The sequence below is a fragment of the Sarcophilus harrisii genome, chromosome 3, assembly GCF_902635505.1.
Source record: "Sarcophilus harrisii chromosome 3, mSarHar1.11, whole genome shotgun sequence".
In the NCBI taxonomy this organism is placed as follows: domain Eukaryota; kingdom Metazoa; phylum Chordata; class Mammalia; order Dasyuromorphia; family Dasyuridae; genus Sarcophilus; species Sarcophilus harrisii.
In genome coordinates this window covers 287,585,583-287,610,727 of record NC_045428.1, presented here as the reverse complement: position 1 = coordinate 287,610,727, position 25,145 = coordinate 287,585,583, and the positions used below count along the sequence as shown (strand labels likewise).

At 32.2% G+C, this 25,145-nt stretch overlaps 1 protein-coding gene across 1 annotated transcript in view; it reads left to right on the top strand.

Annotated features, from left to right (window-relative positions):
- Window positions 1–13,206, top strand: part of CIP2A (cellular inhibitor of PP2A) — a 47,719-nt gene extending 34,513 nt beyond the window's left edge. Inside the window, exons 17-21 of the mRNA XM_003763560.4 lie at window positions 1,155–1,351; window positions 4,726–4,839; window positions 5,136–5,218; window positions 7,543–7,682; window positions 9,099–13,206. Coding sequence (XP_003763608.1) covers window positions 1,155–1,351; window positions 4,726–4,839; window positions 5,136–5,218; window positions 7,543–7,682; window positions 9,099–9,269 — 705 coding nt within the window. The 3' untranslated portion in view covers window positions 9,270–13,206. The remainder of the gene's footprint in view (window positions 1–1,154; window positions 1,352–4,725; window positions 4,840–5,135; window positions 5,219–7,542; window positions 7,683–9,098) is intronic.
- The last annotated feature ends 11,939 nt before the right edge of the window (window positions 13,207–25,145 follow it).

Sequence of the window (25,145 nt, the reverse complement as noted above, 5' to 3'; positions counted from 1 at the left end):
TCATATTCATGTTGAATGCTTTGGTGGGAAATGACTTCTTTAAGTATAAGATTTATGTAAAGTAATTTTTTTTTTTCTTTCAATGTGTAGTTTTAGAGATTAAGTTCAGTCTCTGCTTTGTTTAAAATGTGAAAACCAACTACTGTCTTTGCTATTCACTCTCTCGGTCAAAAGGTATTTTTAGAAAGTAAAGTCAGAGAGACCAGCAAAGCAGACTTACGCAAAAAGAAATTTGAGTGAGTCAGAATTGTATATCATTTTCTGCATATCAATTGGAATTGACGAGCCTCAATTTTTGTAGTCCTTAGTTGGTACTTATTTTGAGAAATGTCAGCAGAATTATGCTCTCAGCCCATCATCCCTCCCTCCAAAAAAAAAAAAAAAAGCCCAACAAAAAACCAAAAATAGACATGGACACCTATTAGTGATGGAAAATAAAAGTTTTGAGTACCATTTTTAGAAAATATTCCACCTTTTCTTACACCCAGAACCTTTATGCTAGGAAATTCTTATGTAGCTTTTTTAATGAAGGAATTCTGAATTGCCAAATCTAGGAATCAAAATTGTTAAATGGAAGACTAAATCTGTACAGAATGAATGAGGTATAAATAAAGTGCAGTTTATTAAATAAATGTAGCTGTTTCCAAATAGAAACTGATTATCTTAGTTTTTTATTGTGTTACACAATAGGTATCATAACATTCAGGTATTTTTGCAAATAATTATCTGATGGTCTTCTGCTTTAACTTGCTTATGGATATACTGTTAAGAAAATTATAAAACACCAATATAAATAATTTTAGATCAACTATTTAATTATCCTCTCCCCTGTAAGTTTTGTAAGCAGTATAGTTTATATAGAAATTTTATTTATGTGTGAAAATTTTTGAAAAGTTCATTCTGATAATTGTGACAAAAACTATGGAGAAATTTTCTAAAGTGCTTAATTTAAGATGTCTAGTTGCATTTTAGGAAAAAAAAATCAGATTTAACATAAATCACTAAACATATGTGACAATCTTGTTTTAGCATATAATTCTATGAAATAGATTACCAAAAAAAATCACAAAAACATGCTTGTTTTGAATCAGTGGGGGTGAATCACATTAACACATGGAAATATAATAGTTTGAATTCTTGTGTTTTGATTCAAGGCAAGGACCCTTGCTTCTATGTTGAGAGAAGTTGAACGAAAAAATGAAGAGCTTGGATTGTTACTGAAATCGCAGCAGGTTGAATCAGAACGGGTCCAGAGTGATATTGAGCATCTTTTCCAACATAATAGGAAGTTGCAAACTGTGGCTGAAGAACATGAAGTGCTGAAAAAATCCTATGTGGAACTTGTTCAGAGGTTTAACAAAATATTTATGTATAGCATCAGTATCTTATATATAAAAAGTAGGCAGCTCCTAATTTACAAATGGACTGTGTTTCTAACATTCATTTTTAAGTCAGTTAATTGAAACTCAATTCATTTACCCAAAGAAACATTGTTATTAATGGTAGCCTATAAAGACCTTTTTAGTTTGTATTCTATCTGGTACTCTGTAATACTTTCAAAGATGTTCAAGGAGTTATTGGCTGATGATTTGGGATGTTTAAGAGGGAATCGTCCATTAGACAGAGTAGTAACATGTGTAACTACTATGTATAACCAATGTTACTATGGGAAAATTAATTTTGAAATCCAAACTGAATTGCCAGGAACAACTTGCAATTCCTGACGTGGAATTAGGAATTAGGAATTGCTTCTAGGCAATTTGAGCAAGTAATGTTGCCAAATGAACCTGGGATGAAACTTAGAGGAATCCCTGAAAATCCCCCTGGACTAGCCTTGGGGTAAAGTCAGAAGAGTAACATGGGAACTGATCTTATAATACAATAACCAGAGAAGGTGGGGAGTCCCAAAATATCAATCAGACCACTTGATTTGATTAGCTATTCCCAACTGGGATAATTTTTCGTATTAAACATATATGTAAGTTGAATCTACATAGCATTTGTTTTCTAAAAAGTTCAACTCATTTCTCTGTGTTATAGACATGGTATCCATTTACAGCATTCCATAATTTCTATGGCATAGAAGATAAGTGATTACAGAGGTAATATAAGAAACTAAGACCCTCAACTCTTCATCTTTGAGATGCTTTGTGGCCTGCATCAGCCTGTTAAATCCAGAAGACTTGAGTTGGGCAGCATAGTTCATGATCATAAATAAAAGTCTGTTAAGACATTTTATAAAAGCATAGCATTTCTTTCCTATTATACATAAACATTATCTTGACACACAAAGCAACCCACTTTAAACACAAGCAAGCTCTTTTATAACCTTTGAAAGAAGCTCCATTTAATTCAACTTTCACATAGATCATCTTATTTATGTGATATTGTCAAATAGTTAGGTGATGAGCTGTTTGCCTAAAGCATTGACAAAGCTAAGGCCAAAATACAGAACTCATTTCCAGTTCTTCCTCTTGTCACTTTTCTCCATTGCTTGCTATTATTATTTGTCACAATAATAAATGTAATTTATATTTATATAAATAATACTATTTCATGTAGTATCTGCTATATGCCAGACATGTGCTAAGCACTTTACATTATTTTCCCAGAAAATATTTTATAGATATTTAAATAGCATTTTCTTCAGAAAACCCTGGGGCTTAAGTGCTATTATTATCCTCATTTTACAATGAGAAAACTGAAACAAACAAGTTAAGTGACTTGTCCAAGGTGTCACAGCTAGTGGGTACCTGAGGCTGAATTTAAACTTGCGTCTTTAGCACTCTGCTCTGCTATCAATTGCTTCTTATTTTATGGCCATTACTTTTCACAGTGAAAATTTTGGATCGTAACTTTAGAACTTTAAGGATCTTTAGAGTCTTTATTTTACAGATGAGGACACTTACGTGGACAGGTTAAGTGACTTGTCCTGGTAGTTTTTGATATGATTACGAGTTGAATCTGGGTCCTTACTTTAAGTCCAGTGCTTGTTGTACTGAGACATTCTGCCTCCAAGTTGAGTAATTCTAAATTACTTTGGAAATTGAGGTAGAAGGTAAATAGGAAAGAATCTCATGAATTATCTTTTCCTTCTATACACATTAATTTTTGAACTTAATAGTATTTAGCTGTTTTTGTCCAGGGAGAGAGATTAGGTCTCCAACTATAGGTAGTAAATTTGTTTGTTTTTGTGAGAAAAAGGTCTCAGATTTTTATTTTAGACAGAGTCACAAAAGAGAAAAGAGATAGCATCTCTTCTGGGATGCCGCTAGATACTTTGCCTTTTATTTCTGAACCATATTCAGCCACCTGTTCCTTTGGTCAGAAATCTCTGATGTTCCTTTAAGGGTGACTATAAGTTATCCCCATCGGTTCTCACTAGTTGATTAGGTTAATAACTAAGCAGCTCCCTCCATCCTTATCATTGCCACTGCCCTAGCTATCCCAACTGTATTTTAATCTCAAGTTTCTGTAAAACCTGATTTTAGTCTTTTATAGTCTAAATTTTGTCCGAAGCTCCCTGATCCCTCTAACACTTACGTTGGATTCTTGATGATTAGCCAAGATTAAATAAGAGAGCGTTTGTATTATATCTTTTTTCATAATTTTGAATAAACTAAAAAAAAAAAAAAAACTTTATTTTGGATATGAGAGGATTCCAACCCATGATTTCATTGGGAAGATTAACTTGCTGCTTAAGGTTGTATTTCTCAGTTTATAGCAGGGGAATTTGAACCTCATTTTTCTTGACTTCTAGATGGCCTCTTTGTGACAACATGGTTTTTCTCTTTAAAAATTTAATTTGCTAACAATCTAAATATACGTTTGGGTTGGCATTTTTAATCAGCAAGGACTGATATTTTGAAACTTGAAATTTTTTTTAATTTTAAATATGTATATAAATTATAACAATGAAGAATTTATGTATTCTATGAATAATGAAATTTGCAGCAAAATAAGAAACAAAAAATGTATGATGCAAATGTGATATTTCTGGAAAGATTGTTTTTCCTCCTTCCCTGTAATCCAAAAGATGAGCATTAAGTATGTCTTCCATTTTTAGTTTAAGGTTCAAAAATTTGTCTTGTAGAGCTGTCATTGTTTCCTCCTAAATGCTGATGGTGAAAAAAAAAAATAGTTAAAGTGAAAAAGTCTACAGGAGAAAAATTAGTATCTTGCATTAATCCATGCAAGGCAAAGCTTTTGGTCCCTTAAGTAGTTTTCTGTTTGCTGCCTGGAAAATTAAAAAAAAAAAAATGTAGGAAAAAAAAAAACATGTAGAAAAATTGGAATAGGGGTCAAATAACTTTTTAATCTTGAATTTTACTAGTAACTAAAAGCAGTAGTGCAGTGTTATTTTATAATGATTTTAATTTTTTTAAAGCTTCATCTTGCAGGAAAAACAAAATCAACTCGTAGATATGTGACATGGATATTTTTTCCCTCTCCTTGAAAATTTTCACATATCCTCGAGGTAAAAGAGTTTCTATAATGAGTAGGCCAATACCTACCAGGTTTCATTACAAATTCCTTGCAGTTTTATAAAAGGATCCAAAGTTTATACATTTTGCTGTCACTAAAATTGAAGTTACTGTGAATATGGCACATGTTCAATCAAAGCTTTCCCACTTGTGTCTCTGTACTTTGGCTAGAAAACTATGAGTTGAAGAAATGCAATGCTTTATGTTCTGTTTTATTTCAGCCCATCTTTTCTCTTCTCAGGAGTGAAACTTTTGAAAGGAAGAGTAAAGATTTACAGGTCACATGTGATTCTTTAAACAAACAAATTGAAACAGTGAAAAAATTGAATGAGTCACTCAAGCAACAAAATGACAAGTAAATTTTATGTTGTTTTTTTTTTTAAACTTAACTGATCTACTTTCTTCTAAAAGGTTATTTGCTTTTAAAGAAACAATGTGATTTTTCTTATTTTAATTATTTATTTCTAATCACCAAAATTGCTAGATAAATTGCTGGCTACTTGTTGACTCTTACTTTATACAGTTATGATTTCAGGTAAATGTTCTTTCTATAAGACTTTATCTTAAATAGATCATTGAAAAGAAGTGCCATAAATAGGAAACCATTGACTATTTGAGAACTTTTTGCAATACTTTTTTTTTTAATTTCAGAACAATTGCTCAATTAATGGAAACAGAAGAGCAAAGAAAAGAAATACAGAATCAGCTAGTGGAGAGAGAATGTATAATAGCAAGTAAGTAAAATTTTACTATATAAACACTGTAGTATTAAAATTCAGAAAGAATTCATAAGTCAATATATTTTCCTAATTTGCAATCAAGTCAAAAAATTTAACCATTGCCTATATTGAGTTTTATTTTTTCCCCCAAATTAAGTCAGAAATAATTTTATTTTACTTTTTTCTTTTAGTCATTGCCTTTACGTTAACCTTAAATTAAATTCCACATGGTTTCTTCAGTGTGTCTTTGTGCCAGTATGATAGCATGTCCAACAGTTGATTGAGGTCTGCCAGTACAAATGTTAGATTTTTGAATGTAGAGAAAAATAGTACTCTGCATAGATATTTACATACACATACACATACAAAAAAGCTGTTTTGAACAAATTTGAAATAAGAAAGAGGGATATATATATATATATATATACATACATATTGCACATATATACATATTCAGGTACAATTATTTCTATAAGCATTATTGGTTGGAAGGAGATTCAAACTGCTAATTGAAATTCTTCATACAAAATTTTCATATGCTTTATAGTTAGTTGCTGAATACATAAAAAAAAGTGAATGGGATTTAAAGGAGGGAGGGCTATGCAGTCACTTGCCTCACTTTGCCCTCCAGAGCCATCTGGGTCCAGTGGAAAGATAGATCAGGACAACTGAAGATGGCAATGGATGCAGTAAGAGACTTTGTCCTTTTTAAGCTTAATTTCTTTAACAAGTTTCACTTTAACTGAGGCAATGTCAATCAGTGTAAGGCTGGGCAAGAAATGAGTCAGAGAATGACCTCTTTTTTTTATTTTCATACTTTATATTACTCAGAGGCAAAGACAAAATTCCAGACTCAAGATTAAGCAGGAGTTCAGAGGATAGGTAGCAATCTTTGATTTGTGATTTGTCAAATAGAACAATAGTGACTTTAAGTATATGTCTCCCTTAAGAATCATTTTTTTAAAAGTCACTAAATCTGATCTAGGGAAGGAAAAAAAAGGACTGATCTTAAGTATTAATGAAAGAGATTTTACCTGTATCTGCTCAGAACCCTAATTGTCTCTTTTTGGATGTGAAGGTTTTTCTCTCAACTAGTGTTTAATTTGAAACTTGAAATGTACACATTGACCTTTCTTTTAAAAAATAGACAAGACTTTAAAAACGGTATTTTAAAAGATTTTAGGCTATAATAGTCTTCTTGATATGTGATAAAGTACAATCAGATGAGGCAAAAGGGTCACAATAGAACAATAAAAAAATGTGATTGCTTCCTTAAAAAATGTGAAGTTTTGATGTGGACTTTGTATGCTTTCACAAGGATTATGTGGGGAAAATTCTTACATTATGATCCTTACCATAAAATAACAGCAGGTGGCAGTAATAGGTAACTTTTAGTTACAACTACATAATAGTTTGTAAATCTGTGACTTTGAAAGAACAATCAATAATTATTGAGCAACATTGGATCTAAGAACTGAAAAGGGACTTTAGAAAAATCATCTATTCACATTTTCCAACTTAAGAGACGAAACCTCACCTAAACAGGTTAAGTGACCTGTCAAAGCTGGTACAGATAATAAGTAGCAATATATATTCAGACTTGAGTTGTCTGAGTATAGATCTACTGCTTGCACGTTGGTCACCCAAAACTCTTTTCTGAAACTTTTTCTTCTCTCTTCCTAAAGTCCCCTCAACCTCACTCTTCTACATCAGAATTTTCTAGGAATTGCCTTACATCACATAAGGTACTTTATGTCAAGGAAGGTAAAGGGAGGAGATGTGACATTAACAATGAAGTTCAGATATGGGAAACTAGAAGGATTGGGTGGGATTTAAGTGGCGACTCCAGCCTCAAAGAGAAAGTCCAGAACTAAGTTTGGTCCCAGCAGTCAAATGTCAAAAGACTAAAATTAAAATGTAGGATATTTTAAAATTGCAAATGGCATGTCCATCAGTTAATCATGGATGTTGAATTTCAACCCCATATTATAACAATTAATAGATTTAAGTAAAGCTGTTTTTTAGATTGAAGTCAGTAGTTGAAAGGTCCATATTTATGACTGGGAATGATGGATATACTAGTTGTTTTTGCTTCCACACTCCAAAACCAACTCTAAACCTTTTTCATAGGATCACATTTGATTATTCTCATTTTATAGTACTAACCTTTTTAAGCCAGGCTTATACATCTAGCTGTCTCTTCTTAAACATTTATAACAGGTAACATATACTTGCATATTTGATAAGTCTGTAATCTCTTTTAATCTCCATTATGATGCTATCATTGTTGAGATGTTTGGAAATAAAGTATTCCATGTTTTCTCCAAATTTTTCTAAAGACTTGCAACAAAAAACAAAAACACAAGAGGACAAAATGAGAATTATGCAAAAAGAAAGAGAAGACAGGGAAGAAACTATTGAAATTCTGAGAAAAGAATTAAATAGAACGGAACAAACAAGAAAAGAATTAAGCATTAAGGTAAGACTTAATTAGAGATCATTTGCAGTCACTAGAGAAAAACAAGTGTGAAGTAAGAGAACTTAGTTGAGTTATTAATCAGATTTCTTTAGTAATTTGATTCTAGAAAGTGAAAAAATCTTGAAATAGTTTAAATTTACAAAGAAGATTTCAAATAAGAAAATCTTTATAATATTAAATCAAATATTAAAGGTGTTGATTTCAATAAAGCACCATATTTGAATTATATATTTTTGTTGTACTATTTGCTTGAAAAAGTTGGCTCTCTGAATCACATCATTAGAGAAAATAATATGAAGGAAGAAAAGGTAAGAATTAGGAAAGCTCAGATGTTATTTTGTCTTCATCTATCACTTTCATTCTTGAATGAGTAAGGAACATATTGCTGTGTTTACCTTGAGAGGTAGCATATAATGAAGAGGCTAAAAATTAAATTCAGATACAAGTGAAATTGTGTTTTGGTTCTCTTATTCCAATTGTGGGTACATTAAAAAAAATACTAAGTTGTTGAATGATTAAAAACATTTCACTTATTTTAAAAAGAAGAGGTGATACCTGCAGCTTGAAGCTCTCTAACATCATTTCCCCACAAAAGAGTACTGCTTTCTGGCCAGCCCACTGCCCTAGGCCTAGCTAGGTCAGAACCCTATTTCAGCTTATTTAAATATTGGAAAGCAGTGAAGATACAAATTTAAAGTATGTTTGTGGTCATAAGTTTTTGGTTAATGCTTCAGTACTGTATTCAATAGTAATTTACGTAATGTGTATTCATATATACTTTTCAATAAAATTTTGTTTAGCATTGCCAATGTATGAAAAGTTTAAATTTTCATGCCAATATAATTAAAAAGGTTGGTTGTACATTACAATTGAAATTATATACTCAAATACATAACCAGTTTCAATTGGCACTTCAAGATTAGCAAAACACTTTACAAATATTATCTCATTTGGTCTTTATAACAATCTTAGGAAGTAGGTATAATTATTGTTTGCATTGCATAGATGAGAAAACTGAAGCAGGTTAATTTAAATGACTTAAGTGCCCAGGGTCACACAGCTAGTAAGTTTCTGAAACTGGATTTGAACTCAGGTATTCTTGACTCTATACTAAGTGCTCTATTCATTTTACTATGTAGTTATCCTCTTTTTTTTTTTTTTTTTTTTTTTTTGGCTGAGGCAATTGGTGTTAAGTGACTTGCCCAAGGTCATACAGCTAGGAATTGTTAAGTGTCTGAGGTCATATTTGAACTCGGGTCCTCCCAACCTCAGGGCTGGTGCTCTATCCACTAGCTGCCCTAGAGCTGTCCTTCTCTTATGGAACCTGTCATTCTACTGTGTTTAAGTAAGCAAGAGTATATTAACATATCTATTTGGGTAAAAGTTTGATAAACTGTTTTTCTATTAATCTCATAGGCTTCCTCCCTGGAGGTTCAAAAGGCACAACTGGAAAGTCGTTTGGAAGAGAGAGAGACACTGGTAAAACAGCAACAAGAGGAGCTGAATAAGCATTCTCACATGATAGCAATGATCCACAGCTTGAGTGGTGGAAAATTGAGTCCAGAGACAGTGAACCTCAGTCTTTAGAACTCAGACTAATGGCTTATGGTCGTGTGTGTATATGTGTGTGTGTGTGTGTGTGTGTGTGTGTGTGTGTGTATGTATGTATATGTAATTTATCTTGTCTTCCTTGACCCCTCCCAAAAGAGTCAGTAATGACTTTAAAATGACAAGGAAAATTATTAACTCTTTTCAGTCTAGTAAAGAACCTGATATAATCCATGTGTATAATGTTTGACATTTTGAATGGAGCAAATGAAAACATTTCTCAGATGATTTTTATCCTGACCAAATTGAGAGGTATCATGGCATAGTAGAGGACTGGACTTGGAAAGACCTGAGTTCAGGTCCTACTTTTGACATACATGAGCTATGTGATCTCAGGCAAGTTACCTAACCTCTCAAATGCTTTCCTATTCATAGAATATGAATTATAAGCAAATTGCCAATCTTTTGATATGAATTATAAGCAAATTACCAGCTTTCCACTGATGAAATTATGGGTCTGGAGCAAAAAAAAAAAAAAAATTGACTGGATACAGTAAATGCTATTTTGATTCAGAGTACTTTTCTTACTATAGTTGTAAATACATTGCTCTAAATCCAATTTAAACACATATCTTTAATTCAAGTCAAGGTATATAAAGTCAAAATATCTTAGAATTTTAGCCAAATTAGGTGCATTTGAGCAATTTGTAAATTATACTTTAGCTTAATATTAAAGATATAATGAACATATATGTGTATACACATACATATATGTATGTTAACATACATATATGTATACTTTAAACATATAGCATCATTGATATTAACAATAAGTTACTTTGAAAAATATCCTATATATGTATGCTGTGTTGTTCTTGGTGAATATACATAGAATTTGCATTTTAAATATATATGTGTATATATGTGTGTGTATATCTATATTTTTTTTATTTATTACATGCAAAAAATAGAATCATTTTTGACCAGGATTTTTTGCCCAAGACCTAGGGGGAAAAGAAGTCCAAAGTATTGGGAAGAATCAATCATTGAGCTTTAGCAGAATTTAAAGGATTAACTAGCCCAATATCCTCTACTACTCTGGGTTTAATTCTTACACTATCATACTTTTAACTCCAATATTTCTGATCAGTTTCCCTGAGTTTTTCCCATTTCAGAGTTATATCTGAACCTTATGACAGTTGATATCTGAACCTTATGACAGTTGCCTATTTCTGTAGATTTTCATGAACAGGTGCTACATATTTTTTAGGTAGACTATACAGGTTTTCCATGTGCCATAATTTAACCGCATTCCTTCTGGTTGTCTTTTAATTAGGTGAATGTAAACTTTTAATATGTATAATATTAGTCATTCCTTATTGTCCCCTCCTCACGTCTTTCTGATTGTTTATTCCTTGTTAAGTTTTTCACTTTTTTTAAGATGCCAAGAAAAGCGCCTCAAAGTTATGTTGGTTTTGAGTTATGACCTGATGTAACATCAACTAAATAAGACATTGGTTTTAGCCAAAAACACTTTTGTTTTGCATTTCTTAATGCACAGGCTTCAGTTTTACAAATATTTTCTTAACAGTAATATTTTTAAACAATTAGCTAAATTTTTTTTTAACTCTAAACTTTCCTCTTTTATTCCTGTACTAATAGCTACAGATATTCTTCCATGTTTTCAGTGATTACATGATGAAAACATTTGCAAAAAATATTAGTAGATTGGCAATACCCAAATAGTTTGAAAATGTTTCCTGTTTAGAAAACAAACAAACAAACCTTAGTAATGACTTTCTTGTCAATATTTGAACTAATAACAACAAAATTTCTTTACCTTCTCATAATTTTTTTCACTGTAAAGCAACCTTATTTTAGTCTTTAAAAGATAAGATTTTCTTTTTCCAATGTGACATTTCTCTTTGGCACTTCTGACCCTCATTCTTTTGGTTTATATATATTAGAATTTAAGAAACACTCAATAAAAACATCATAGCAGCAAAAAATAATGATTCAATTTATGCTTTATGATTCTATTTGCATGAAATATTGTGAAGACTCATATTTTTAGAAGAGATTCTGTCTTAGAAACCCTAGTAAATGAAAAATGTCTTTTAATTTTCTCTTGTCTTGCTTTAGATATCGAGACTAATCCTTGACTTTATTCACCTGCCAATAATCAAGGTTAATCATAATTATTAATTGTTCGTTCCTGTTGTACATAGAGGGTGGTATTTAAGTTGTTTTTTTTTTTTTTAAAGAACAGACTCAAATCACATACAACCTTATTAGCATTTTTCTTAAATCCTTTCTTACTCTAGAGATATGAAAATTTAATTAATCCTTAATTTGAGGTAGTTATTTTTAGAGTGGTATATTTATTCCTTTTAGCTCCTTTTTGATGTCTTGGAACTCCAGTTCCTGATCTGAAATGGGAACCCAGCAGACACTGAAAACATGTATCTGACCAGTTTATTTCAGGGAACCCTTCTCATTTCCTTGTGGTAACCCTGAAGTTCCATGAAATAATGTGAAAAGCAATTGATTAGTTGGCAAATAGGAATACATACAAGGAAAAGTTTCTTAGCCTATACCTCTTGACTAGATTGTGACACTATGGCTGAATTGATGGAAAAATCATTTTGTTGCTTTAAACAAGCTCCATATGTTTCAGGCTCTCTATCCTTGCTATTCTGTAGTTGGAATTCCAGGCATAAAAAGCATTGTAGAAGAGTTCCAAAACATCAGAATTTTAAAACCTCTGACGTGGATCGCAGTCTTTCTCTTTTCCTATAGTTAGAGAAGTACAGTAATAAATTTTTAATCAAGATGTTGAGGAATTGATGCCAGGGAATTGCAGCGTTTAGAAGTTTCTTTCAAAAAGTCAGTTGGGATGCAATTCAGTGATAACAAGACTCCATTATATCTTTCAGATGTATGTTTATTTTCATGGGCTATATGCTGTTCTAAATATCAGCTTCACTTCATACAAGCTGAAATTTGCTCCCATTGGGGATGGCTTTTTGGTGCTCAAATCAATAGACTTTAATCATATCGCTTCACAAGAATTTCATTATGTTTTGGCAATATTTGTATGTCTCCATTAAATCTGTGATTGAAATTGTGTTTCCATCAGGCATTTTGTAGTAGTGGTGTTTATAAAAACTGCTGACTTGAAGGTAGATGTTAAGTTTATAGATAATATGCCAGATAAATGATACTGAAATGTTGAAGAGAAAATTAAATGTTTTATAGAAAGAGAACATTTCAGAAGTTCATATCAAGTTTAATGTTCTCTTTTCAGGAAAAGTTTTATACAACAGATTGACTTGATCTAGCTATTCAATCACTGACTAGGATTTTTCCTTTTTTAAATGTTTTTTACCCAACTGAATAACATTTAATTCATTCTGCATTATTCTCTGACCTCTTCCTGAAATGCTGTATCTTAGGGAGAGAAGAAGAGCATGACAGTTTAATCAGCTCACCTTTAAGCCTTAAAGCTTTGTTTGAATTTGAAAACTATAACTTACAAAATTAGAGGTGTTTGGGTTTCTTTTTTTTTTTTTTTTTTGTTTTGTTTTGTTTTTTTTGTATCCCTGAGGTCACTGACTTTTAGTATAGTATCTGTCACACCAATGTACATGCTAGGATGTTTCTATCTCTATTACTTATCCATGCACAGTAAGTAAGTCTGCAGATTCACATAACTATTAATTTGTAGGTAAACAAATATGGTTGAGACTAGAAAATTTTTAAAAGATTTAAAACCAGAATTAAGAGCATAACTTTAGTTCACTTTGTTGGGATGTGTACTAGCTAACCAATTGTAACAGTAGTCCTTTAACACTAAGTAGAGGGAAAAAATTGGGATTAGTATTTCGCTCATTGCTCTCCATACTTATATAGAAAACTTCTGTACTAGCACTGTGTAATAATAGCCTGTTTCAATAAACATGCTCTTCAAATGTTTCATCAGTTCATATGAATGATTTTTATGCTTATGATATTTTGTAAACTATTTCACTATATTTAAATGTAGCTACAAGATAACTTTTTAGAATAGCAGACCTTAATCATTTTCTCTATATGATTGTGTTTCTTAAAGTTACATAAATTCTTCTTGTTAGGATTGGTGATTGCAGAAACAATAATTCTTCATTGAAGAATTTTATTTTTAAAAAACAAATTTGGACTGTTATTGGCATTATAAAGATGGATCAGAAAAACAGTATTTTACCCTGTGTAGTTTTTTTTTTTTAAGTAAAAGCCTCTGAGGATAAAACCAATTATGACTCTTCTTTTTAATGATTGGAACCCCATTTTGAAGTAGCTTGATGGATTGGGGAAGCTAATCTGGTGTCTTTAACTTAATGTTATATTGGATATTTTATTCACTATTTTATAGCCAAATACAATTATCAAAGTAAAATATTTTGTACTGGTTGGCAATCATTCAAACATTAATTAGGCTCAAAGTTGAAGAGTGCAGGAATTTAACATACTTAATGGTATCCAAAGTATCTTCAATAACTGTTGACATCCAACTCAATTTGACCCCTCAACAAAGCTGCTATTTTATGTCAAGACTCCTGCCTGCACATTAAAATTAATGAGTATTATTTCTTGAGATCTTAAAAAAATCTATTTGTACTTCATATAAATTTCCTCAAAAAGATTAAGGACAAATGACTTTTTTTTTTTTTTGTCCAGAAGACAGCAAAACAGGTTATACAAAAGCAGTGTTCAAATAGAAAAGTCTGAGACAGAGCAATATTCAATCTAATCATTGTACCTAGGAGAATCAGGGTTTAAAATTCATGTATTCCAGGTGGCTAGTAAGCAGCATTCTTTTTTTAACTATGCAAAAGATTGTGAAAGATAACTTATGTGTAATTTTTAAAAAGCTCAACTAGAGATGAAGCTTGGAAGAAAATGCTACAAAGATAATAGCTTTATATTAAAATTTTGCTCATAATCTTATTCTTCCATATTGATCAGTAGATTTCCATGTTGAGAGCAGAACTACTCATCTTGCAGCTTTCCTCCAGAAGCCTATGCCATTCCAGTACCCTCTACTTTGGATTATCCTTTCCAAATCTCCCCTTTATTAGCTTAAATAATGCAACTGAATTATGCAAAATATAGTTTTAAGGATTAGAAAGTCATCTGCTGTAGTTTCCTATTCTCAGTAAAGGTATACTTTCAACATCTAACATCTTACTACGCTACTATCCTCCATGAATACATTCTTTAGGTTAACCAGTCTTTCAAAGAACTTAAATATGTGCACTTTGAGAGATCTTCAGCTAAGAGAAATGGCATGCTGATAGATATACATAACACAAGTACTTTTTGTGAGGTCCATTATTGCATACAAGAGTGACATTTTCAAAGTATTTTGAGTTTACAAAGTAATTTAGGTTGTAGCATCTCATGTTATTAAAAGATTTTCTAATAAATAGTTGAACTCGTGGTTGCATTTAACAGAATGTGGATTCCTTTCATCACTTCATCTAAGTTTTGATATTGTAATAGTTGTATTTCATTTGTTATTTCTGGAATAGCCAAGAAATCCAATGGTCTTTGAAGAAAGCATAAGGCTATTCTTTTTAAAATACAAAGACTCATGGGAAGTTTAGGAAAAAGAAAACATTTGATTTTCACTTAAACTAGATTTTGAATTAACTAGCTGGGGCTCCTCCTGCATACTTATTTATAAGAAGTTCATAGTTATAATAGAACATTGAGCTGTAAGGGAATCTTTGAGATTAGTAGGTTAACCCCTCATTTTGCAAGTTTAGCTGCTTTAAAAAAAAAATTCTGTGTTAGTAATTGATTTGCTAGTACATTTCCCTATATATTCTTTTCCATGGGGGTGAGTAAGGTAGAACTATTTAATGATTCTTTTATGTTTAAATTATTTTGAAAACCTCTAGATTCTAATGTTGCCATTTTTAATACTTTTCATTATTATAAAGTTTTTGGTTTGGTTTTTTTTTTTTTTTTTGGTCATTTCCTCATCTAGTTCTTTTGTTCTTGTTTCCTCTGACAAACGAAATCAGTACTTTTTTGGAGTGGAAAGTAAATGTTAAGGAATTACTCTTCAAGGCAAGAAATTTATTCGGGCTTCCTGCAGTGAGAAAATTTGCATGAAGAATATTAATAGAGGTTGAATTTTTTTTTTAATTTGCTAAACATTTAATCCCATATGAAACCCCCCAAATGTAGAAAAAGAAAAATTTTAGTGGATAAGGCTAATCTAAATTTCCTGTGCTGTTGAATACTATTGTAATAAAGATGTTAATATAATATTGTTTAAGTTTATGTTTATCTCTTTAAAAAAAAATTCTAATCTTCCCTCTCTTATGTATCAGACTTTCTGATTTCTGAGCTTGTCTTCAAACTCACTGAGATGTACTCCATCATTCCTTTAGCTATTCTGGAGAGATTATGAGAGAAAGGAATAGCAGAGGAAAGTGATAATTTTTAATAATGAAGCAACTCGTGTCTAGAATTAAGGTCTAATTTGGAGAATAGGCCTATATTTCTGGCACTTCATTAGACTTTGGGACAAACAGCTTAGAGCAGACATTGTTAGAGGCTTCATTACCAACAGTGTGTTTATTTAAAAATTGCTTTGTTGAATTTAAATTTGATCTAAATAACTCTTGAGAATCCTAGTGTTTGATATAAATACTTCAGTTTAGGCATGTCATTATCCTCTTTTTAAAAGCCCAGGAATTTTGGTGTCATTTATCCCAAAGGAAAGATTATGTATTGTGTTTATAGAGATAATGAAAATGCAAGGAAACTTTATTTGTAATACTAAGGAGGTTTAACAGAAATGTTACCAAGTTTATATAAGCTCAAGCAGAAAGATAAGTCGGTAATAGATGTCTGTGTCTGGCTCGAGAAAACACTTTCAGAGAACAAATAGGCAAGGTCAGTGTGTACCATTTATTCAGAGTGGCAGGGCTGTGAACCTATTTCATACAAATAGTTATTCTGATGATTAGAATAATTGAAGTCACAACTTGAATTGTCTCTTTTTCTTCAGTAACTAATCTAAATAAGAGAATCTAGATATTGGCATTATAAATCAATCCAAACAGAACCATAGCCACATTAGAATGTGAGGGCATTGCCTTGCCTGAAAAACTGAAGCCAAGGATGCAAATCTCTGCCCAACTCTTAGAGCAACCAATGAGCTGAATAAGGTATTGTTGCTACCATATTTTCTGAGCAGAAGAAATTGCTGCCTTCCTACACTAGAAGCTCTTCTTGGGAGAGGACTGTTGAAAAGGTTGTTGGAGGATAAGGACTTCAGGCTTCCTTTATGTTGTCATAGGCAAAACTGTCTAAATCAACATGAAATCAGTCACTGTAGAATCCTGGATTTTAAGAACAAGAAACCTTAGAGATTATCTCCTTGACACTGGTGAACAGCTTTGACCATATTTCTCACTTAATGATACTTAGCTGATAATTGAACTGTTATCTCCTTGCTTCTGTCTTAATGTGGTCTACTGCTTATAATATATGCATGGAAAACCATTTCTTGGAGGAAAGTCTTCTATTTAAATGATTTCTAATGATCCATAATACACAAGATCTTGTGTTTTCTGTATTTCTGAATATTGTCTATGAATATGTAGTATTTTGTAGATATCAGTAAAAGTAATCCTTTTTACATTATCATTAGTATTATCATTAATGAAAATAAATTTCTATTATCAACATTGATACATGTTTCATTCTGCATCCATTTTATGCCCTGTTTTTCACTATTACCTACAAGTGTTCTTGGGATAATTTGCCTTAAATTGAGTCTTAGGCCATGCTTTCTCTAGACTTCCTCTCTTCATTTTTTTAATGTATACAAACTGATGTTGCTTATCCTACAGTAATGAATTTATGCTCTTAAGTTGGTATTTTCTCTTTACTTAACCTTTTTTTTTTTTTTTTAAACTTGATGTTAGGATAATACATTGGAAGTCTCTAGCTTAGTTAACATAATCAAAGCCATGGCTATGGACAGTGTCTTTATATAATTTTCCATTTTCAGTTTATAGCTCTTTTAAGCTAGATGAGTTGGAGTTGCTATAATGACATCCCAATCTTCTAATTCAATATTAGCTTTGGCATTTTCCCAAAACAGTTACTGAAAAAATTGAGGCTTTTAAATGACTCAAATATTGGTTACCAGTCATTGTTTGATAAGCTATAGTAAATTTAATTTTTGAAATGTTTATTACTCAGCATATTGAAAAAATGTTTGTTTCAGATAGTGTACAATTCTGTGATATTTTAAAAATATATTTGTAAGACTTCAGGTCCATACATTTTTAATAGCTCTTGTTAGATGTGCTTTATATTTAGCTAGGATGTTGTTGTTCTTATATTTCAAGCTGTGGTCAAGAAATCCAGATCCCATTCTAATTTATCATATTCTTCACCAATAATTCATTTCTTAGATGTGTCTTTGTCTACTGATGTTTTTATCTTCAATTAGTAGCACTAAAGAAGATACCGTCTGTGTCCCTCAGGTCTTCAAGTCTTTTACTTAAACTTTGTGATCTTTAACAAAACTTTTAAGGTCCCTTCTGGCAATACCTCTTGTGCTCACACGCATCATCAAAAATGAACAGTGTTTCATTTTGACAACTGTTAGATGTTTGTTACATCTCAATCCATTTTTTTGTAAAGACAGGAGATCTCTTTCGTTATCATATCAACATATAACTGCATTAATACTCAGCAATTTAATCCTCAACTGGCATTTTTACCAGTTGAGGCCCTTAGAGGAAACTCTCCTACTTGATAGTGCCTATTGATCTACATCATCATTCCTTTGAGAAAAAGGCTTCTTCCTCCTCAGAATATTGTTTCTTAGTTCCCAAGTATTAAGCATATCATTTCTATTTGTGATATGTAGTCCTCCCACAAATTAGAATTTCTTCCATTTCCTCCAAACTTTATTAACAGTGAACCTTACCTTTGAATTTTTCTAGATTTGATCTTCCTTTTCCCTTTATTTCCTTTTTTTTCTTTTCAAAGAATTTAAGCTTTCAGCAGTTGAACTTGCTTCATCTACATAGAATTCAAGCATTACCATCTACATAATTTGGTCATATATATTTATAGCTAAGAGGGACATCAGATGTTTTTTGATCTAATGCCCTTCCTTTACAGATGAGGAACCTGAGGCCTAGAAAGACAGATAAGTAACTTGTTCAAAGTAATACAGGTTAATAAATGGTAGAAATAGGATTCAAAATAAAAGTCCTATGACTTCAAATCCAATTTTTACTCTTGCGTGAATTTTTTTTCCCCTGAATTGCTATGACCAAGAAGTTACTTGGAAGCTAGCCCTCCTGCAATGAGCACCTCTGGAATATAGAAATAAAATCCAGTATTCAAAGTTTTTCCAGCTTTATAGTATCTGCCAAAATGTATGTCTTGCTATCTCCAATCTGTGAATTAATATAGTGGAGAGCCTGAAGCCCATAAAATTTTCCAGTTTACTCATTTGCCCTGGTTTACCTTAGTATTATCTTATCATTTGCATAGGCCATTTCCCCTAATATAGACGAGACCATTATAAAAAGAATTTGGACAGACTCATAGAACTTAAGAGTTGGAAGAGGTTTTAGGAATCATTTGGTCATATTTAAAATCATTCAAAAATATACCTGACATTCATTCATTCTATCTCAGTGCATCTAGCAATATGGTACTTATTCTTTTATGAGATAATCCTTTCTATTTATAAGTAGCTTCAAAGAGTTCTTTATATTGAAAAGAAATTTACCTTTCTATATCTTGAAATAATTAAATATTTATTAAATGCCAAGCAGGTACAAGAAAATTATACCAAGTGTTGGAGAAAAAGATAATCCAAAGAGATTATAGTGTTTAGAAAAATATAATATTAGCATCTGTGAGAGAACAACTGCAAATATCACATAAGATTTCACGGAAGATATGATACCCAATTTCAACTTGGAAAGAAGACGGAAGGAATTCATCCAAGACATAGAGATTGGCTTCTTCAAATGCACTAAAGGCAGGAGATTATATTTCAAGTTCAGGGAATGGCTAATATTCCAACTTGGCTGGAACATAAGAATTAATGGATGAGACTAAGAAGTATGAAACAAGCCTAGAAAGATACATAGAAACCTTATTGTGGAAAGATTTAACTGCTAAAATCCATATTTTGTTTTAATAGGTAACTATTAAAAAGGTTTTAATCGGAAGAGGGAGAGAAGATGAAGCCTTTTGAATGATGCTTCCCACATACAGATCCTTCTTGGAAACATCAGAATAAAACTAAGTGCTTAGAAATTTGGGTAAAAGGGCCCCTGGTTTCCATATAAACCCTCGAAGATCAGCATATTTGTTAGATATTGAGCATCCTTTATTTTACCCCAAAGAAAGTGCAGAAAATATCAAGAATTCATAAGTGGTCCCTAAACAAATAAAATTATTATTTTCTCTCTGGCACATCACCTTTTTTTCTAGAGCCTTAAATGATATATAATGGCTAGTTGAGTATTCTAGGGAAAGTCACTTAGTGCGTGCATTAGTTTTCTCTATAAAATGGGGATAATAATGCATGTATTTTTGTGAGCACCAGGTGAGATAAAACAATGTAATATTTAGTTCTTAATATAAAACACTTAGCAAGGTATATTGTAGGTGCTATATAAATGCTTATTCCTTTCTTTTCTCTTAAAAAAAAGCCAATAAAAATTTAAGATAATTAAATTGGAATATTTTTTGTTTAGTTATTTTAGTTGAATCCGATTTTCTGTGAACTCATTTAGGGTCTTCTTGGCAAACATACTGGAGTGGTTTACCATTTCTTTTCTTCAGCTCATTTTACAAGTGAGGAAACGGGTAAACAGGATTAAGTGACTTGTTTAGGGCCACCTAATTAGTAAATACCTGAGGCCAGATTTGAACCCTTTCTTGATTTTAGACCCAGCACTCTGTCCTCTGTGCTACAGCTGAATAAGTACTGTATGTGTGTGATGGAATAATACTGTGCTATAATAAACAATGAACTTGTTGATCTTAGAAAAACATGGAAATGTTGAGGTTCAGAAGGAGACCCCAAAAGTTTTATGTCACTGACCAGTGTCACAAGGTATCTCAAAAAAATTTGCAGACTTGAACCCATCTCCAAGTCAAGAGACAAAATTTATTGTAATTGTAATACCAATTGAAGCGGGCTAAATTCCAAAAGGATTTAGCAAAGAAGGAGGAGAAAAAAGATTAATTTATAGGACCAAGTTAGAGAAGAGACCAGAGCTTCCTGTTACTTAGTGCTAATTTTATGGTTTACAGGTAGGTTTGAGGGGTGGTCTCATTCATCACTGTTGTCTTAGGAATTCCGTTATCACTGACCAGCAGATTATCTGACAGTCAGCAATGTTTGTAGGACTATCCTAAAGCCAGAAGATTTTAGAATCACTGACAGATTGTTGGAACATTAGCATTCTAAGGTTAGGTTGGGATTACTGCTATCTTTCCCTTAGAAGCTGTACCTTTTTCAGAAAGATTTACACAAAATAAGAACAAAATGAGCAGAGCTAAGAGAGCATTGTAGGTAATAACAGCAATGTTATTTTAAGAACAACTTTGAGCATATAAGTTTTACTGAGTATTATAAATACTCAAAACTAACTAAAGAAAATATAAAGAAAGTTTATCCAGAGAAAGAGCTGATAAATAGAAGTATAAATAGAATATTATATATGTGTGTGTGATGGTGGCTCTCTAAGGTTGGAGGAGGGGTTAAGGAGGGAAGAAAAGAAAGAAATTTACAAGAAATAAAAGGCATATAATAGATTTGCAGTTTCCTGTGCAATCATTTTTTTTAATAAAAATACTGTTATGAAAATGCTTGTTTTATTCCATTAAAACTAAAATACATTTTTTAAAATGATTGTCTAAAACAATTCTTCAGTTACCTTTAATTTTTAAAACATGCTTTTTTGTTGAAAACAGCTTATATTGTATTTTTTAAAAACTCTGATGTTGAAAAGTATAACAGATATCATGTTACTTTTAACTTCCACAGAAGATTGCTTAGCTGTAAGTTTTAAAAATTCATATTCAAATGCAGTAAGAACTGCTATGCATATCTTATCTATTTGTGTAATGAACAGTGCTGACTGGAGTGGTAAAACATGCCTGAGTCTTGATTTAACATGCACTAATACAAATTTGAACTCATTTTCATCATATTAAGTAACCACTAAGCTGCATTCATCATCAGAGCAGATTTTCCTTATTAGTTTTCCTTTAGTTAACTTTGATCTTAACTTTTTTTTAATTGAAAATAAAATAAATGTATTTCTCTAGAATTTGGATTATTGGTTCATATTCCCCTAACTCCAAGGTATCATACCTTAGTTACCCTAGAGTATTCAAAACTCTACTATAAGAAATATCTTATCAAGAAATCCACTGATGAATGCAGGAAAGATTTATTTTACATTTGTGCAAGAATGGATGTCTAGTCAGTAGACTTACCTTTGAGACTCCAAAGGTAAGTATTTTATTATCCTGAAGCACAAGTCCCTCCCCTGATTCCCCATTAACTGGATGTGACAGAATTTACACATGAATCTCTACTCCTCATTACATAGCCAGTCCCTGCTCCCCAGGAGTTTCCCTTCTAGAAGCAGGGGAAGGTAACAGAGGAGGGCTAATTTAAAAAGTCAGTTCTTGCTTCAAGAAGATTACGTTCTTTTGGGGGAAGATAACCTTCACCAATGATTATTCCTTAATGTCCTTGTGTTCAGTTTTCTAATTTGTTTCACTTCTCCAATTTAATTTTCATAACTGGAAAACAAATGCCTATCCATTTCTTACAACAAGATAAAAGTTTTAATCTTGTCATATAAAGAGAGATGACTAGTACAAATTGTTAGAGAACCAGGTTGAAACTCCAAGCAACAGATTTGGATCTGGACTCTTGGGATGTTTTGGAATGTTCCTGTATATAATCCATGCTCCTGGGAAGCCTGAGGCCAGGAATCTGGTAAGCTTGAGTTTCTAAGCTACTCTGGGCTAAATCAGGTGTCCACACTAACAAATTTGACACCAATACGGTGAGCCTACTAGGAGTGAGGGAAAGGAAGTACATTAGGCTGCATAAAGAGGGCCAAGCTGGTGCAGTATGAAGAAAATGAAAGTATTTTGGTTAGTAGTGCATTGAAGCTTGTGAGTAAAAGCTGCAATTCCAGCTAGGGTGAGACAGGGAGGCAAAGAAAAAAAAAATAAAGAGGGAGAGACAGAGACAGACACAGAGAGAAAGAGAGGGAGAAAGAAAAAGGAGAAGAGGGAGAGGAAAAAGCAAACAACTAAGAACAAAGCTTTGATGTAAGACTTTTATATGTGTGTGTGTGACTTCTAAGGTCGCTTTCTACTCTAAATAAAGGTTCTGATATTTAAACTGAGAGAGTTGGGTATATCTCACTATATATTTAGAGTAGAAAGGGACCTTATAAAACCTACTTGTGGGCCATCCCATGGCTGCTGTCTTCCTTTGGATCAGCCGGCATGGCATTCTGCCTCATGGTGTCTTTCTCCTTACCTGTCCTCCCCCATATCAGGTGGAATCTCCCCTAACTTCACTATGCTTCCCAACCCCTCTTCATCTCCTTACAACTAACTCCTTTAGGGTGCTAAGTCCCTTTCAGGATTTAACTTTCCAGCTAAGGGCAAGCCTCCATCCTATGGGGTGCTCTCTTTCTACTGGAAAATTTTGAGTTCCACTGAGGAACTTGTCTTTCATATGTCTCCCACTCTTATTTAATATTTACTATTCCCAGATTGTATCCCTTCATTTTGTCTGTAATTTCTTCCCTAAATAAATCTACCTTTTGCTTAAAAGAGTAATGAATTCTTCACATGATTAAACCCCAACTTTTGGTGCCTGCCATCATGTGGTGACAAACCCCACACTACAGATTACATCAGTTGATTGTTCCTGGTTCTGAAAGAGAATCATAATGGCATCACAATGTTGGAGTTAAGTAACTGTCTGTCTAATCAGATCATTAGGAGCTCAGAATGCTCTACCACAAATAGGCACAAATAGTCCACATGAACAATTGGGGAAATATTTTTGTTAGGCTACTCGTTATCCCCTTTACAGTACTACATGAGCAACAATATCTAATGGATTTAGTTTTTACCTCAGAGCAAAGCTTCAAATTCTTTAAACTGATGAAATAGACCAAAGCATAGCTAACAAAGCACCTGGCTTCAACCTCCAAATGGATGACTGAAGATAATGATCCCTGCACACTTTTTCATTTTTCTGGACACTAGAATCATCAAAGTCCACCTATTGTCAATTCCTTGAGATGAAGAGTTGGGCAGAGCCATGCACTACAAAAGCTCTATTTAAGCAGCGTTCTCAGCACAGATATTTAATTTCCTACCTACCTCTGATACTTTAAGGTTTCTCTGATTTCACGATATCTCTAGGTCCTTTCTCCCACTCCTCAGCTCTTCAGCTGACATTTCTTTAGTCATTCTCCAGGAGATTGTGATCTCCTTCATTCACAGAGACTGTCTTTTTTCCCCCCTATTCATCCCCAGTACACAGCAGAGTGGCTGACAATCCATAGACACTTAATAAATGTTTATAAATTATTCACAAAGGCAGAGTGGAAAGCAAAATTCTGGGTTAGTTCTTCATTTCCAGGTAGCTGATAACATGAGATGTAAAAATTATTAAAGATACAAATTCCAAAATCCAATTCAGGAGAGAGTAACTCCAGAACAACTTTAAGTAGACACTTAAAAGAAAAAAAAAAAGCACACTTAAAACATGAATTTTTGACTGAAGCAAGAAATATAAAATTAAATAAAAACTCTGGAGGAAAGGCTTGGAAGGAAAATAAAATGGAGGAAAAAATGGTAAAGCATACCAAAGTAATGAATTCTCTGAAAATTAGCATAGATCAGATAGAAATTAATTTCTGAGACTAAAAGAAATAATAGAATAAAATCAAAAGAAAAAAATAGAACTGATCTCCTTGTTTCATTAACAAAATACCTTTTTTTTTTTTTTTTTGCGCCTGCAGACATTTTCTTTGGCTGAACTTCATTCCTGGAATGGTCTTCCCCTTTGTCTTTGCCTTCCAGATTTCATGATTTCCTTCAAGTCCCTCCTGAAATCTCACATTTTAAAGGAAGCCTCTCCTAATCTCACTGAATTCTAGTGTCTTCCTTCTGTTAATGATTTCCTATTTATCCCACAGATAGCTTGTTTTGTTCATATTTGTTTACTTGTCTCTCCCATTAGATTATTTGGACCTTGAGGGCAAGAACTTCCTTGCTTTTCTTTTTTTTTAATCCCTATGGTGTCTGCCATATAGTAAGTTTTAAAAAGACCCTAATGATTAACTGAGAAGGAAGGTTTAGTAATGAGGAAAAAAAGTGTCAATAAAACATTTTTTTTTTTAAAAACATAAAAGAAAACAGAAGTTTAAAGGAACAGGTAAACAGGACAGTTTTGAAAATATATAATTTTTTTGAAAAAGCAGACTCATGGAGATTTATGGTTTTATTTAAACTCTTGTTATGCTATGTACATGAAAATGTTCTTTTAAATTTAAATTTAGAATTAAAAAAAATAAAAGAAATCATTTTTGCCTTTAGCCTATTATGTACTTCTAAAATTTACAGTGAGGAAAAAACTCCTAATTTCTCCTCCTGAACTCTTTCTACTCACACTGTTGGCCCTATCTCTTGTCCAACCTGTCTAGAATTTGTTGTAACTTTTGAAATCATTGTTGGTATGAACCCAAATTTTGTTATATATTTTGTTCTTTTATTCCCATCAACCATTAAATGTCAATGAAATTCCACTGTTTCGGTGAG